The sequence below is a fragment of the Anomalospiza imberbis genome, chromosome 35 (genome assembly GCF_031753505.1).
Source record: "Anomalospiza imberbis isolate Cuckoo-Finch-1a 21T00152 chromosome 35, ASM3175350v1, whole genome shotgun sequence".
Lineage (NCBI taxonomy): Eukaryota > Metazoa > Chordata > Aves > Passeriformes > Viduidae > Anomalospiza > Anomalospiza imberbis.
This window is the reverse complement of record NC_089715.1, coordinates 500,778-517,783: the sequence shown is the minus strand read 5'-3', so window position 1 is coordinate 517,783 and position 17,006 is coordinate 500,778. Positions and strand designations below refer to the sequence as shown.

General features: G+C 60.4%; 1 protein-coding gene and 2 pseudogenes across 1 annotated transcript; 1 reads left to right on the top strand and 2 right to left on the bottom strand.

The window, feature by feature from the left end:
• LOC137464036 (zinc finger protein 208-like) overlaps positions 1-17,006 on the top strand; it is a 1,110,012-nt pseudogene that overhangs the window by 787,593 nt on the left and 305,413 nt on the right.
• LOC137464035 (zinc finger protein 850-like) overlaps positions 1-17,006 on the bottom strand; it is a 1,110,255-nt pseudogene that overhangs the window by 796,255 nt on the left and 296,994 nt on the right.
• LOC137464058 (olfactory receptor 14I1-like) lies at positions 15,365-16,330 on the bottom strand. The gene has a single exon (XM_068175375.1). It carries the CDS (start codon positions 16,328-16,330, stop codon positions 15,365-15,367), a length of 966 nt encoding a protein of 321 aa, XP_068031476.1.

Here is a 17,006-nt window from a genome sequence, read left to right as displayed (position 1 = left end):
GCCAGCCAGGTCAACTGGTCTACGCACGGGCCCGGCGCCTGGAGGCCGAGATCGGCCAGGGCAACAGGTCTACCCAGGGGCCGGGCGGCCGGAGGCTAAGGCTGGCCAGGGAGACAGGTCTACCCAGGGACCGGGCCGAGGAAAGCCAAGACGGGGCCCAGACAACAGGCCTACCCAGGCGCCTGGAGTCCGAGGCCATCCAGGGCAACCGGTCTACCCACGGACTGGGCGCCTGGAGGCTGCGTCGTGCCAGGACAACAGGTCTACCCTGGGGCCAGGCGGCTGGAGGCTAAGGCCGTCCAGGGCGAAAGGTCTACCTACGGGCCGGGTGGCCGGAGGCTAAGGCTGGCAAGGGCAACATGTCTACAGAGAGGCACGGCGCCTTGAGGCCGAGGCTGGCCAGGGAAACAGGTCTACCCACGGGCCTGGCGCCTGGAGGCCGAGGCCAGCCAGGCCAACAGGTCTACCCACAAGCCAGACAGGTGGAGGCCGCTGCAGGCAAGGCCGACAGGTCTACCAACGGGTCTGTCGGCCGCAGGCCGAGGCCTGCCAGGACAACAGGTCTACCCTGGAGCTGGGCGGCTGGAGGCTAAGGCCGGCCAGGGCAACAGGTCTACCCACGGGCCGGGTGGCCGGAGGCTAAGGCCGGCAAGGGCAACATGTCTACAGAGAGGCCCGGTGCCTTGAGGCGGAGGCCGGCCAGGGAAACAGGTCTACCTTCGGGACGGTCAACCGGAGGGCAATGCCGGCCCGGGACACAGGTCTACTCACGGTCTGGGCGGAGGTAAGCCAAGACAGGGCCGAAACAACAGGTCTACCCAGGGCCCTGGCACCTGGAGGCAGAGGCCTGCCAGGGACACAGATGCAAGACAACAGGTCTAACCATGGGCCGGGCCGCCGGAGGCCAAGGCCGGCCAGGACAAGAGGTCTACCTACGGGCCGGGTGGCCGGAGGCCGAGGCCGCCTGGGGACAACAGGTCTACTCACGGTCCCGGCACCTGGAGCCCGAGTCCGGCCAGGTACAACAGGTCTACACACGGGCCCGGCGCCTGATGGCTGAGTCTGGACATGGCAAACGGTCTACCCAGGGGCTGGTCGGCCGGCAGCTAAGGCCGGCCAGCTCAACAGGTCAACCCACGGGCCTGGCGCCTGGAGGCTGAGGCCGGCCAGGACAAGAGGTCTACCCAGGGGTTACGCGGCCAGAGGTTAAGGCCGGCCAGGACAACAGGTTTACCCATGAGGCCGGTCGGCCGGAGGCTAAGGAAGGCCATGGCAACAGGTCTACCCAAGGGCCGAGCAGAGGTAAGCCAAGACAGGGCCGAGACAACAGGTCAACCCAGGGCCCCGGCGCCTGGAGGCCAACGCCTGCAAGGGACACAGGTCTACCCACAGGGCCTGGCGGCCGGAGGCTAAGGACGACATGGACAAGAGGTCTACCCATGGGCCGGTCGGCCGGAGGCCAAGGCCGGCCAGGACAACAGGTCTACCCACGGGCCGGGCAGAGGTAAGCCAAGACAGGGCCGAAACAACAGGTCTACCCAGGGCCCTGGCGCCTGGAGGCAGAGGCCTGCCAGGGACACAGGTCTACCCATGGGCCAGGCGGCCGGAGGCTAAGGCCGGCCAGGACAACAGGTCTACCCATGGGCCGGTCGGCCAGAGGCCAAGGCCAACCAAGGCAACAGGTCTACCCACAGGAGTGGGCAGACATAAGCCAAGACGGGGCCCGAGACAACGGGTCTACCCACGGGCCTGGTGGCTGGAGGCCGAGGCCAGTGAGGACAAGAGGTGTACCCTGGGGCCCAGCGCCTGAATGCCGAGGCAAGCCAGGGCAACAGGTCTACCTACGGAGCTCGTCGGCCGGAGGCTAAGGCTGGCCTTGGCCGCCAGGCGCCGGGCCACTGGGTAGACCATTTGTCCCTGGCTGGCCTCGGCCTCTGCCTGCCCTGCTTGTGGGTAGACCTGTCGTCTCGGCCCCGTCGTGCCTTACCTACGACCGGCCCGTGGGTCGACCTGCTGCCCTGGCCGGCCTCGGTCTCTGCGTGCCTGGCTTGTGGGTAGACCTGTTGGCCTGGCCGGCCTTAGCCTCCAACCGCCCGGCCCCTGGGTAGACCTGTTGCCCTGGCCGGCCTCGGCCTGCAGCCGACAGGCCCGTAGGTAGACCTGTTGCCCTGGCCGGCCTCGGCCTCCAGGCGCCGGGCTCCAGGGTAGACCTGTTGTTGCCGGCCGGCCTCGGCCTCCGCCTGCCCGGCTTGTGCGTAGACCTGTCATCTCGGCCCCGTCTTGGCTTACCTAAGACCGGCCCATGGTTAGACATGTTGCCCTTGCCCGGGCTGAGGCCTGCCAGGGAAACAGGTCTACCCATGGAGCCGATCTGCCGGAGGCTAAGGCCGGCCAGGACAACAGGTCTACCCACAGGCCGGGCGGCCGGGGGCTAAGGCCGGCCAGGACACCAGGTCTACCCACGGGCCGGGCGGAGGTAAGCCGAGAAAGGTCTGAGACAACAGGTCTCCCCACTGGCTGGACGACCAGAGTGTAAGGCCTTCAAGGGCAACATGTCTACCCAGAGACCCGGCGCCTGGAGGCCGAGGCCGGCCAGGGCCACAGGTCTATCCAGGGGCCGGGCGACCGGAGGCCGAGGCCGGCCAGGCCAACTGGTCTACCAAGGGCCTGTCGGCCGCAGGCCGAGGTCGGCCAGGGCAACAGGTCGACCCACGGGCCGGGCGGAGGTAAGTCAAGACGGGGCCGAGATCACAGGTCTACCCACGGGTTGGGCAGGCGGAGGCCGAGGCCGGCCGGGGACAACAGGTCTACCCAGGGGCCCGGCGCCTGGCGGCCGAGGCCTGCCAGGGCAACAGGTCTACCCAGGGGCCGGGCGGCCGGAGGCTAAGGCCGGCCAGGACAACAGGTCTACCCACGGGACGGTCAACCGGAGGGCAATGCCGGCCAGGGACACAGGTCTACTCACGGTCCGGGAGGAGGTAAGCCAAGACGGATGCAAGACAACAGGTCTAACCATGGGCCGTGCTGCCGGAGTCCAAGGCCGGCCAGGACAAGAGGTCTACCCACGGGCCGGGCAGAGGTAAGCGAAGACAGGGCTGAGAAAACAGGTCTACCTACGGGCCGGGCGGCCGGAGGCCGAGGCTGCCTGGGGACAACAGGTCTACTCACGGTCCCGGCGCCTGGAGCCCGAGTCCGGCCGGGTAAAACAGGTCTACCCTCAGGGCCTGGCGGCCAGAGGCTAAGGACGACATGGACAACAGGCCGACCCAAGGGCCGGTCGGCCAGAGGCCAAGGCCGGCCAGGACAACAGGTCTACCCACTGGCCGGGCAGAGGTAAGCCAAGACAGGGCCGAAACAACAGGTCTACCCAGGGCCCTGGCGCCTGGAGGCAGAGGCCTGCCAGGGACACAGGTCTGCCCATGGGCCGGGCGGCCGGAGGCTAAGGCCAGCCAGGACAACAGGTCTACCCATGGGCCGGTCGGCCAGAGGCCAAGGCCAACCAAGGCAACTGGTCTACCCATGGGAGTGGGCAGACGTAAGCCAAAACAGGGCCCAAGACAACAGGTCTACCCATGGGCCCGGCGGAGGTAGCCAAGAAGGGGCCTGAGACAACAGGTATACCCACGGGCCTGGCAGCCCAGTCTCTGGGTAGACCTGTTACCCTGGATGGCCTCGGACTCCAGGCGCCGGGGCCCTGGGTAGACCTGTTGTCGCCGGCCGGCCTCGGCCTCCGCCTGCCCAGCTTGTGGGTAGGCCTGTCGTCTCTGCCCCGTCTTGGCTTACCTACGCCCGGCCCATGGGTAGACCTGGTATCTTGGTCGGCCTTGTCCTCCGGCCGACTGGCCTGTGGGTAGACCTGTTTTCTTGGCCCCGTCTTGGCTTTCCTCCGCCTGGCCCCTGGGTAGACCTGTGTCCCTGGCCGGCCTCAGCCGCCAGGCGCCGGGCCCCTGGGTAGACCTGTGACCCTGGATGGCCTCGGCCTCCAGGTGCCAGGCCCCTGGGTAGACCGGTTCTCGCCAGCTGGCCTCGGGCTCCGCCTGCCCGGCTTGTGGGTAGACCTGTTGCTCTTGCCGTCCTTAGCCTCCGGCCACCTGGCCCGTGGGTATACCTGTTGTCTGGCCCCATCTTGGCTTACCTCCGCCCGGCCCGTGGGGTGACCTGTTGCCCTGGTCGGCCTCGGCCTGCGGCCGACGGGCCCGTTGGTAGACCTGTTGGCCTGGCCGGCCTTAGCCTCCGCCTGCCTGGCTTGTGGGTAGACCTGTGTTCCTGGCCGGCCTTGGCCTCCGGCGACCTGGCCCATGGTTAGACCTGTTGTCTCGGCCCGGTCTTGGCTTACCTCCGCCCAGCCCGTGGGTAGACCTGCTTCCTCGGCCGGCATTGCCCTCAGGTTGACCGGCCTGTGGGTAGACCTGTTGTCGTGGCCGGCCTTTACCTCCGGCCGCCTGGCCCCTGGGTAGACCTGTTGTCCTGGCAGGCGTCAGCCTCCAGGCGCCCAGTTCGTGGGTAGACCTGTTGCCCTGGACGGCCTCGGACTCCAGACGCCAAGGCCCTGGGTAGACCTGTTGTCTGGGCCCCGTCTTGGCTTACCTCCGCCCGGTCCCTGGGTAGACCTGTCTCCCTGTCCGGCCTTAGCCTCCGGACGCCTGGCCCCTGCGTAGACCTGTTGTCACCGGCCGGCCTCGGCCTCTGCCTGCCTGGCTTGTGGGTAGACCTGTCATCTCGGCCCCATCTTGGCTTACCTACGACCGGCCCGTGGTTAGACATGTTGCCTATGCCGGCCTTAGCCTCTGGCCACCTGGCCCGTGGGTAGACTTGTTGTCCTGGTCGGATTCGGCCTCCTGGCGCCTGGACCCGTCGTTGACCTGTTGTCCCTGACCGGCCTCGGTCTCCAGGCGCCCGGCCCGTAGGTAGACCTGTTGTCTTACCGGCCTCAGGCTCCAGTCTTCCGGCCTGTGTGTAGACCTGTTTTCTAGGCCTTGTCTTGGCTTTCCTCCGCCCAGCCCCTGGGTAGACCTGTCTCACTGGCCGGCCTTGGCCTCCGGCCGACCGGCCCATGGGTAGATGTTTTGCCCTGTCCGGTCTCAGCCTCCAGGCACCGGGCCCGTGGGTAGACCAGTTGCCCTGGCCGGCCTCAGCCTCCAGGCGCTGGGGCCCTGGGTAGACCTGTTGTCCCTGGACAGCCTCGGCCTCCAGGCGCCCGGCCCATGGGTAGCCCTGTTGTCCTGACCGGCCTCGGCCTCCGGCCATCCGGCCCATGGGTAGACCTGTTTTCTAGGCCTTGTCTTGGCTTTCCTCCGCCCAGCCCCTGGGTAGACCTGTCTCCCTTGGTCTGGCCGGCCTTAGCCTTACCCATGGGCCGGACTTGGTCTCTGGTGGACCGGCCCATGGGTAGACCTGTTGCCCTGGCCGGTCTCGGCCTCCAGGCGCCGGGCCCGTGCGTAGACCAGTTGCCCTGGCCGGTCTCGGCCGGCAGGCGCCGGACACGTGGGTAGAACAGTTGCCGTGGCCAGCCTCGGCCTCCAGGCGCCGGGGCCCAGGGTAGACCTGCTGTCCCCGGCGGGCCTCGGCCTCCAGGCGCCGGGACCGTGGGGAGACCTGTTCCCCATGCCGGCCTTAGCCTCTGGCCGACCGGCCTGTGGGTAGACCTGCTGTGCTGGCCGGCCTTAGCCTCCAGCCGCCTGGCCTCTGGGGCTTAGGCCGGCAAGGTCACAGGGTCTACCCATGGGCCGGGCGGAGGTAAGCCAAGACAGGTCCGAGACAACAGGTCTACCCACGGGCCGGTCGGCCGGAGGCTAAGGCCGGCAAGGGCAACATGTCTACCCAGAGACCCGGCGCCTGGAGGCCAAGTCCGGCCAGGGCCACAGGTGTACCCAGAGACCAGGCGACCGGAGGCTAAGGCCGGCCAAAACAACAGGTCTACCCACAAGCCAGGCAGGCGGAGGCCGAGGCCGGCCAGGCCCACAGGTCTACCAATGGGCCTGTCGGCCGCAGGCCGAGGCCAGCCAGGGCAACAGGTCGACCCACGGGCCGGGCGGAGGTAAGCCAAGACGGGGCCGAGACAACAGGTCTTCCCACGGTCACGGCGCCTAGAGCGCGAGTCCAGCCAGGGCTACATGTGTACCCACGGTCTCGGCGCGTGGTGCCCGAGTCCGGCCAGGGAAACAGGTCTACCCACGGGTCCGGCGCCTGGTGGCTGAGGCCGGCCAGGGCAACAGGTCTACCCAGGGGACAGGTGGCCGGAGGCTAAGGCCAGCCAGGACAACAGGTCGACCCACAAGCCGGGCGGAGTAAGCCAAGACGGGGCCGAGACAACAGGTCTACCCAAGATCCTAGTGCCTGAAGGCCGAGTCTGGCCAGGGAGAGAGGTCTACCCACGGGCCGGGCAGAGGTAAGCCAAGACGGAGCCGAGACAACAGGTCTACCCATTGGCCGGGCGGCCGGAGGCCGAGGATGGCCAGGAAATCAGGTCTGTCCAGAGTTCGGGCGCCTGGAGGACGAGGCCGGCCATTTCAACAGGTCTACCCAGGGGCTACGCGGCCGGAGGCTAAGGCCGGCCAGGACAGCAGGTCTACCCAGGGGCCGGGCGGAGGTAAGCCAAGACAGGGCCGAGACAACAGGTCTCCCCAGGGCCCCGGCACCCGGAGGCCAAGGCCTACCAGGGACAACAGGTTTACACACGAGCCCGGAATGCTCCCAGCACCATCCTCCTCGCTCAGGAGCGATGCTCCGCCGCTCTCGGTGCTCGTTGCCCTGGGGCATGTTCTGTCGGCGTCCTCCCTCCTCACCTTAGGGCAGTCCCCGCCGCTGGCCACCCTCCGCAGCCGATGGCGGCTCCCGGGTGCTAATGCTGCTCTGCCACCGCTCCCATCGCTGGGCCCGCACTGAGCCCTGTGCCCCGGCACATGCCTTTTATAGTCTGGGCAAGCCCCGCCCTCTGCCCAACAGCCAATGGGAGCGCAGCGACATCATAGTGGGGATGGGCTGAGCATCATGGCCGCTTGTGATGTCACAATGAAGGAGTTGAGCAAGAATGAGAGAGCGATCTGATTGGTCGATGCGGAAGGCATTCCCACGCTGATTGTTCCTGGCGCTGATTGCTTAGTTCGATGCTGAGGGTGGGGCATGGAAGCAAGTTGGCGTGGCTCATGTGTGGGGTTCCTAGCCCCAGTCTGGAGATCCCAGGCCCATCGGGAGTGGTCTCTGGAGCTCCATCTCCTATTTCTGGTGGTCCCAGCCCCATTTCTGGGGAATTTAGTCTAATCGGGAAGCGTTGTGTGGGGGTCCCAGCCTCATTTCTGGAGTGCCCAGTCCATCGGGAGGGGCCTCTGGGGGTTCCAGCCTATTTCTGGGGTGGTCAGGTTTATGGGGAGGGATGTCTGGGGGTCCCGGCCCCATTTCTGGGATGCCCAGTCCATATAGCGTGTGATTTCCCCGGGGGCCGCTCTGTAGGTGTCTGGGAGTTTGCGAACTCCACATCGGGCAACTACTGATGGCACTCGAGAGAGCAGCTTGTATCCTCCATCTTGTACCATCTACAATGTGCTAAAAAACCTAAAACCTAAACTTCGCCCCCATGTGACATGCTGAACTACTCCCTACAATCCATAATCACTGTCCCTGCACCCCCTTTCCTTGGCTCTTAGCCTCTGAACCTCTTTTCCAACTCTGCCAGCTCTTCATGTTCCCCCTTTCCTTGGCCTGTGGACCCGCCTGGATCCCCAAACTTTCACTTTTAGCCTCCTCAGCTCACCCAAATCTCCGTGTCCCCCCAGTTCTCCACTCCCCGAAGTCCCTGCAAGTGGCACTGTTGGAGCGCAGCCCGGAGGTCCCCCAGTCCTTGACTGTGGGGGACGTGGACGGGACTCCCTGCGAGCACTGCGACAGCGAGCGGGGCAGAATGGAGCCGCAGACACCGGAGATGGGGGTGGGAGCTGAGCTGGGACTTTGGGATAGCCAGAGCTGGGATATTAGGCTTGCCAGAGCTGGGACATTGGGATAGCCAGACTTTGGATATTGGGATAGCCAGAGCTGGGACTTGGGGATAGCCAGACTTTGGATATTGGGATAGCCAGAGCTGCGACAATGGGATAGCCAGACTTTGGATATTGGGATAGCCAGAGCTGGGACATTGGGATAGCCAGGGCCAGGATATTGGGATAGCTAGAGCTGTATATTGGAACAGCCAGAGCTGGGATACTGGGATAGGCAGAGCTGGGGTATTTGGATAGCCAGAGCCAGGACATTGGCATAGCCAGAGTTGGGATATTGGGATAGCCAGAGCTGGGATATTGGGATAGCCAGAGCCAGGATATTGGGACAGCCAGAGCTGGGATACTGGGATAGCCAGAGCCAGGATACTGGGATAGCCAGAGCTGGGCCATTGGGATAGCCAGAGCTGGGATATTGGGATAGCCAGAGCCAGGATATTAGGATAGCCAGAGCTGGGATATTGGGATAGACAGAGGTGGGACATTGGGACAGTGTAGTCACAGTCCAAACCATGAGGTTGGTCTAATCTGGTTTGGGGCTCTGAGGAGCCTTACTATCTTGGTAGCCTTGTAACTTTGTCCTGTTTTGATGAACGTCGTCCTTCCCTTATCACACATCCTTGCATTCTTTCATATTGCTCTCGCAGGCCCACCCTGTCTTCCCATGACAGGCAGTTAGCACAGTAAAATGCAGCAAATATTAAACAATATATATATAATCTAAATATCTATTTGTAATCAATACCCTTCTAATTCCTAACCCTGTGTGTCAACATCAGCTGTGTGCCCATGACCAGGCAGGGCCACTTGTGCCCTGAGGTGCCGAGCTGGGATTGGATCTCTCAGAGAGGAGCTGAGGGGGAGCAGAGCACCTTGCAAGCTGCAGGTCCCTGCCAGCCCCGCAGGGCTCCTGTGCCATCAACATCTGCTCTGCTCCATCCTGAAACAGGGCCCAGCATGGTGCCGGGACCATCAGAGAGCTGAGGTGTGTGCTGGAATTCAATGCCCTCCCCATGGCGCAGCAGCCCTGCATTTCCCTGCTCCAGCCTTGGTCTCCAGCACAGCCATGGAGGCTCTTTGGGCTCCTGAGTGTTCCTGCTGTGTCCATGCCCCCAAGGGCACAGAGCAGCCTCCTCTCTCGAGCACTTGCCTGTTTTCCATGCCTTGCACAGGCGCTGGCCCTGCCCCACAAGGCCTGGGCTGAGTCCTGCCCTGCACGCTCAGCCAGGCTGGGATGGACACTGATGGTTTCTGTGCCAGGCTCTCTGAGCCCAGCCCAGCTCCCTGCAAGCTCTGCCAGCTGCCCTGAGCTCTGTGCAGCACCAAGGGCCTCTCCCCAGCACAGCCCAGCCGGCTCTGGCCCCACAGCTCTGCTCAGCCCAGGCTGCTCTGGCCACTGGCCCCACGGCCTCAGCCCCTGGCCAGGGCACAGCAGCAGCTGCAGCTCAGCCAGGACTCAGCCCCAGCCATGGGGGAAGGGGCTTGGCCAAGGCCAAAGGAGGCTCCCTGGCTGCCCTGCTCCCCTCGGGCTGAGGTGCTGAGAGCTCTGCAGCCCCTGCTGCCATCCCATCTGCCCAGGCCAGCACAAGAGCCCGGCCTTGGGGCCCTCCAGAGCTGCTCCTGCTCCAGGCCCAGGGCCCATCCCAGAGCTGGGGCAGCCACAAAGCTGTGCCCATTTCTGGTCATTGCTGCTCTGATGGGGATGGATCCTCAGCCACTTGGAGGTTGCTGATGAATTTTACTTCTCCAGAGGCCTATTCTTTCTTGAGCTCTTCAGTTCAGGAACTCAGTGAAAAAGGCTCATAACTATTTATTTAAAACTCCCAAACAAGAAAAGCTGCTGGGAATAATTGAAGTTTTCAATTCTTCTCTGTTTTTTGACAGATTTCAGAAGTGTATTTAAAGTGAATATACTGTTTTGCAAACTATGCAGAGAGAACTGTTTTGTCCTGTTTTGTTTTTCTGTTTTTCCTGTTTGTAGTTTGATATCAGCAATGTCCAATTGATATTGACCCCCAGCACCTCCTCATGCAGTCTGAATAGATGTGAAAATCAAGACCCTCCATGGCTGACAATCAATAACACTTTGTCCCCAACCCCTCCCCACCATTTCCCTCATCCAAGCCCTGGCACTCAGAGCAGCTGAGGAATGGAGTCACACCCAGGGGTGTCCCCAGGGCTCAGGACTGGGGCCAGGTCAGTGAAATCTCTTGATTGCTGATCTGGGCGAGGCCATCGAGGGCACCCTCAGTCAGTTTCCAGGTGAGCCCAAGCTGGGTGGGAGTGTGGCTGTGCTGGAGGGCAGAAGCTCTGCAGAGGGATCTGGACAGGCTGGAGCCATGGGCCCAGGAGAATTGGATGAGGTTCATCAAGGTCAAGGGCCGGGTCCTGCCCTGGGCTCACAACCACCCCAAATCCCTGGCCGTGCCCTGCCCCTGATCCCCACAGCCTGTCCTGTTTCCTTCATCCCTGCATTGCCAGGGACTTTCTGGGACACGGGAACTCTGCTCTGGGGATGGAGGGAGGTCCAAGCGCCACCGCTGGAGTGGGAACCACAACTCATCAGGTTTGTGTCCTTTGGGGGTCGGAAACTGGTGAGACTCAGAGGCACAGAAAGTTTCTCTTCATGGCCAACAGAACATGGTTGAACAGGACACAATTTAATAACAATGGCACTCTTCCCTGAGCAATGTGCAACGTCCCAACAGTGTCTGATGAGTCCACCATCCACAAGTGATTTCCACACTAGAATTGATTTTACACAAATGTGGTTCTGTGATAGGTATAAACACAATTAAGTTCCTGTATCAGGATGCTCGTCCTGTAGAGGAGGCAAAACAGCTCAAACAATTCCTGATTTGCAAAGCTGTCCGTGGCGGATGGAGAAGGGAGGTCAGGCTGCTTTTGGTGTTGAGGAAATGCTGAAACCAGCCTGACTCATTTCATCTCCTCCTGGCCTGGCTGATCTCCCCTCTTTCCCCTTCCACCCATTGGCTTCTGTCTCCCACCAGGCCCCCAGTGAAGAGCCTAGCTCTGTGTTCTCCATCCCCTCCTCGCTGGCACTGCCAGGCTGGGATGAGGAGCCCCTCAGCCTTCCCTTCTCTGGCCTGGACAAGCCCAGCTCCCTCAGCCTCTGCTCACAGCCCAAGGGCTCCAGCCCCACCTTCCCGGCCCTTCCCTAACCCTGCTCCAGCTGCCAGACATCTTTCCTGCTCTGGGGAACCCAACCCAGGCCACAGGGACCTGGATAATCCACATCCTTGATGTCCTGGTCACACAGCCCTGGCCCCTTTTCCCCATGTTGGACTCTGGGGTGGATCCTGTGGAACATCCTTTGGTGGGGGCTGTGGCTCCAGGTGGACCGGGGGGATACTGGAGGACAGGGACCTCGGCAGGGCATGAACAGCATTGGACTTGTTGGGAGAAACTGTGAGGGGGAGCTGGGGCGGAGTGACCAACCCAGTGACCTCACACAGCCCCCCTGGGATGTCACACAGCCCCTCTGTGATGTCACAGCCTGCTCTGTGAGGTCATAATCTGCTCTGTGATGTCAGACCTCTGCCCTGTGATGTCACAGCTGGCTCTGTGATGTCACAGAGATGGCCTATGATGTCATAGCTTCTTGATGACCTCACACAACCCACTCTGTGATGTCATAGCCCACTCTGTGTCCTCATGTTACCAGATGATAAATTGTCTCCACCAGGTGAGCTGACACCAGGAGCTTGTTCTCCAAATCCCCAGGCCTATGGAAACCACACAATGCCCATTGTGTCAGAAGGAGAACTGGAAGTTCACCAGCCTCAGTGTCCTGCCAGCTCAGCCAGGCCCACTGGAACATTGGGGTCCACGACCACCAGGGACCACCAGAGAGACCCCCAGGACAGAAGAGAGCATGGGTAAAGGGGAGGGGAAATATGTCAATGATTCTGGGGAAATGATTATCAGATGTGTGTTTAGTCCAGGACAATCAATGAACATGTGTGCAAAATACAGAATATGAACAGAAACTTTCCTGCACTCAGCATGCTCGGCTTTGGGAGGAGCTATCCCCCGTGCATCCGGCTGAATAAAGAATGCTGCTTCTTAATGCTGCATTGGTGTGAAGGAGTTTTCTGTTTTACCGAATTTTTGGTAACACTCCACTGCCAAGGAAAGCTCTGTCTCCTGCTGCTCACAAACAGAGAAGGGCTGGTGGCAGATGTGGGGGTCGTTGGCTGCCTGGGGCACAGTGACCATGAAATAATCAAGTTTTCAGTGTTCTGTGAAAGAAGGAGGGGCAGCAACAAAACTGCCACACTGGAATTAGGAAGGGCAGACTTTAGCCTATTTAGGATGGAGATTTGGGGAGTATCAAATCATGGAACTGATTTTTTAATGGGAAACAGCCCTTAAAAACAAAGGGGTCCAGGAAGGATGGACACATTTCAAGAAAGTAATCTTAAGGGGGAAGGCACAGCCTGTCCCAGTGTGGCCAAAGATGCGCTGGTGAGGAAAATGACTGCCCTGGCTGCCCATGGAGCTTTTGTGGGAACTTAAGGGAAAAAAGAGGGTGTATTAACTTTGGACAGAAGGTCAGGCAACTTAGCAAGTGTTTAAGGATGTTGTTAGGTCATGGAGAAAGAAAAGCTGAGAGGTGAAATCTCAATTAGAGCTTAACCTGACCACTTCTGTGAAAAAAAAGTTAGAAAATGTTTCTATAAATAAATTAATAGCAAAAGGTGGGATAAGGAGAACGCCTATTCTTTATGGGATGCCGTGGACAATATAGTAACTTAAGATAAGGAAAAGTCTAAGCTACTTAACACCTTGTCTCAATTTTTAATATATGGACAGGTTGTCCTCAGGACAAGGGCTCTCCTGAGCTGGTAGATGGGCACAGGGATCCATCCTAGGGGCATGATGGAGCTGGTGGATGAGATCCCCAAGCTGCTCTCCATCATTTACCATCAGTCCTGGCTCACCAGGGAGGTCCCAGAGCACTGGAGGTGCCAGTGTGAGCCCATCCCCAAGAAGGGCTGGGAGGAGGATCTGGGGAACTCCAGGCCTGTCAGCCTGACCTCGGTGCCCGGCAAGGTTCTGGAACAGATCACCCTGAGTGCCATCACAGGGCACCCACAGGATGGCCGAGGGGTCAGAGCCAGCCAGCGTGGATTTCAATGTCTGCATGGATGATCTGCATGAGGGGATTGAGTCCAGCATCAGCAAATTTGCAGATGACACCAAGCTGGGTGTGAGTGTTGATCTGCTGGAAAGCAGGAGGGCTCTGCAGAGGGACCTGGACAGGCTGGATCCAGGGCCCAAATCCAACAAGGTGAGGTTGAACAAGTCCAAGTGCCAGGTCCTGCACTCTGGCCACAACAACCCCTGCAGCGCTACAGGCTGGGGACAGAGTGGCTGGACAGCAGCCAGGCAGAAAGGGACCTGCAGGGACTGATGGACAGCAGGCTGGACATGAGCCAGCAGTGTGCCCAGGTGGCCAAGAAGGCCAATGGCTCCTGGCCTGGATCAGGAATGGTGTGGCCAGCAGGACCAGGGCAGTGATTCTTCCCCTGTGCTGGGCACTGGTTGGGCAGCACCTCGAGTGCTGTGTCCAGTTCTGGGCCCCCCAATTTAGGAAGGACCTGGAGGGGCTGGAGCGTGTCCAGAGAAGGGCAACAAGGCTGGTGAGGGGTCTGGAGCACAAGTCCTGAGAGGAGTGGCTGAGGGAGCTGGGGTTGTTTATCCTGGAGAAGAGGAGGCTCAAGGGACACAAGGCGGTGTCAGGGCACAGGCTGGACTTGATGATCTCCAAGGTCTTTTCCAGCCTTGCTGATTCTGTGATTCTCTGAAACCACCCTTGGAGCAGTTGCAGGAGGAGCCCTGGGCCTCCTCTCCAGCAGCTCCAGCAGCCCAGGTCCCTCAGCTTCTCCTCACAGCCCCAAAGCCCATCCTGTCAGTCCTGCAGAGCCTCTGCAGCCCCTCCTCACTGCCCAGAACAGGCAGCCCCACAGCCAGACACAGCAGCCCAGATGTGCCCCCCTGGCCGGGGCTGCCTCTGGCAAGGGAGCAGCACGAGGCACTGCAGGAGCCTGCAGACAATTCCTGCAGCACTTGTGGGATGATCCTGCTCCCCAAGGGACGTTCCCATGGTGCCAAGTTAGAAACTGGAATGGGGAGTTTTGCCAGAGACGAAAGGGAAAACAGGGATGGGCTGTTTGCAGGGGAGGGAAGAGGGGTGGGCAATGGGAAGAAATAGTAGCAGGAAGACTAAAGAAAGCAAAAGTGAAGCCAATGAAATGCCCATGGCAGTCTGGGGGTGGCTGCCAGGCAGCCCTGGCTCTGAGCAGCAGCGTCTGCAGTGGGACAGGAAACTCCCAGCTGATGGGAACAAACTTTCTGGCTGGCTGCAGAGGCCAGGACAAAGCTGAGTGGTTTCCCTGGCGTCCCCCAGCCCTTCCTGGCCCCAGGGGCTGATGGCATTTGTGCTCCCTCAGGTTCATGTCCCCACAGCAGCAGCATGGGGGTGCTCCCACCTGCTGTGTACAATGCAAACAGGGGCTCCTGAGCCAGCGCTGCCGTGGCTGTGCCTGCAAGGATGCAGCACCTGTGTGAGCTGGGGGAGAGGCCAGGGCTGCAGAGGGGGGATGTTGTTGGCAGCTCCATGAGGACGCTCTGGGACGCTGCCCTGGGCTGTCCAGCGCACTGGGGATGGATCAGCCCCTGCTCTGCTGCTCCTTCCCGTCTCCTCAAGGGCCCTTGCAGAGCACCAGCCATGCTGTTTGCCCCCAGCCTGCCCACGGCCAGCCTGGGGCTGCTCACGGGGGTTTTCTGTGCTGAGCATTGGCCTGGCCGTGTCCTTGAGATAGCCTGGGCAAGGAGCCTGGAGCCCCCAGGCCCCGGCCTGAGGCGTCAGCGCTGCCCCAGCAGTGCCCATGGGCTGTCCCTGCTGCAGCCCCGGCACTGCCACCCCCAGGACTGTGCCCGGCCCCGAGAGCACTCAGGCCCTGCAGCAACACCAGGGCCACCAGGGCAGTGGGGCAGGGCCACGGGAGCAGCACTGGCAACACCAAGTGCTGCTGCTGCTGGGCACAGCTGCTGTGCCAGCACTGATCTGCCCCCAACTCTGCACACAGACATTGCTGCTGCAGCTCCAGAGAAGGCAACAAAAGGGCATCTCTGCAGAAGACTTTGCTGGGACATCCTTGAGTTCCTTTAAAGCCACTGAGAGTGCAGGACCTCATTGACACAGTCTGTAGCCACAGGGAAGGTGGAGAGAAACAAAATGAGAAATGGCAAAAACAGTGACGTTTATTTGTGGACAATATTTAAAAAACAAAACAAAGAAAAAGAACGTCCAAAAAGAAACCAACAAGAAGTATCAAAGATGACTTGTATTACAAGTCATTTGGAGGAATTGGCCAGCAGTTCAATGTTTCCTTAAAGCATCCAGTCATCAGTGTCCACACTGCAGCCTTGAGCTCCTGGTTCCTCAGGCTGTAGATGAGGGGGTTCAGGGCTGGAGGCACCACTGAGTACAGAACAGACACTGACAGATCCAGGGATGGGGAGGACATGGAGGGGGGCTTCAGGTAAGCAAATGCCCCAGTGCTGACAAACAAGGAGAGCACGGCCAGGTGAGGGAGGCAGGTGGAAAAGGCTTTGTGCCGTCCCTGCTCAGAGGGGATCCTCAGCACAGCCCTGAAGATCTGCACATAGGAGAAAACCATGAACACAAAACAACCAAATACCAAACAGGCACTAACTGCAATGAGCCCAAATTTCCTGAGGTAGGAATTTGAGCAGGAGAGTTTAAGGAACTGGGGGATTTCACAGAAGAACTGGCCCAGGGCATTGCCATGGCACAGGGGCAGGGAAAATGTATTGGCTGTGTGCAGCAGTGAATAGAGAAAGGCACTGGCCCAGGCAGCTGCTGCCATGTGGACACAAACTCTGCTGCCCAGGAGGGTCCCGTAGTGCAGGGGTTTGCAGATGGACACGTAGCGGTCGTAGCACATGATGGTCAGGAGGAAATACTCTGCTCCAAGGAAGAGCATAAAGAAAAAGAGCTGTGCAGCACATCCTGTGTAGGAGATGGTACTGGTGTCCCAGAGGGAATTGTGCATGGCTTTGGGGACAGTGGTGCAGATGGAGCCCAGGTCGCTGAGGGCCAGGTTGAGCAGGAAGAAGAACATGGGCGTGTGCAGGTGGTGGCCGCAGGCTACGGCGCTGATGATGAGGCCGTTGCCCAGGAGGGCAGCCAGGGAGATGCCCAGGAAGAGGCAGAAGTGCAGGAGCTGCAGCTGCCGCGTGTCTGCCAGTGCCAGCAGGAGGAAGTGGCTGATGGAGCTGCTGTTGGACATTGGCTGTGGCTGCACATGGGGACCTGTTCATGGAGAAAGGACAGTGAAGAGTTAAAAGAGGTACCTGTAACCAAAACCAAAGCCATTTCCCATACACCCTCTTCTGTGCCACAGACAGACACCATTTTGTGTTCAAGAGTTCTGAGGTTTTCTTTTTAAGAACCCCCATATCACTGCTGGTGTTCTTGGATATCAGAAACCCTCAGAATTTCTGCTGCCCCCAGGAAGAACAGAGCAAGTTCTGTGAGGCAAAATGATGAGAGGAGAGTGAGGGGAGATGGTCTGTCATTCTGACCTTTTCAGAGTTTCTTTGGGCTTTAACCTCTCTCAAGTGGAGGATGATCACCTTCCCATACTTCCCCTAAAATGTCTCCAGGCACTTCTGAGAGCAGATGGATCCAGCACAGCCCAGCTCCATATTTGTAGCCAAGGACTCACATTGCTCATTTCACCAACCCAGCAGCATTTTCAGTGTCAGAACACCTCTGCCTTTCCCCATCAGTCTTATAACTCAGAGATACTCTAGGACAGGTTTGCACCCTGGATTGGAGCTCCCAGCTTGGACTGAAATCTCAGGGAGACTTCCAAGTGTCCTTCTGATGGCACTGGATGCAGGGAGATGCAGCTCCTTCCCTGGCTGCACTGACAGCATTGCCCAGAGCCGGGCACTGGGGAC

Coding starts and splice junctions, on each gene's coding strand:
- LOC137464058 (XM_068175375.1), bottom strand. CDS start 16,330: ATGTCCAACAGCAGCTCCATCAGCCACTTCCTCCTGCTGGCACTGGCA.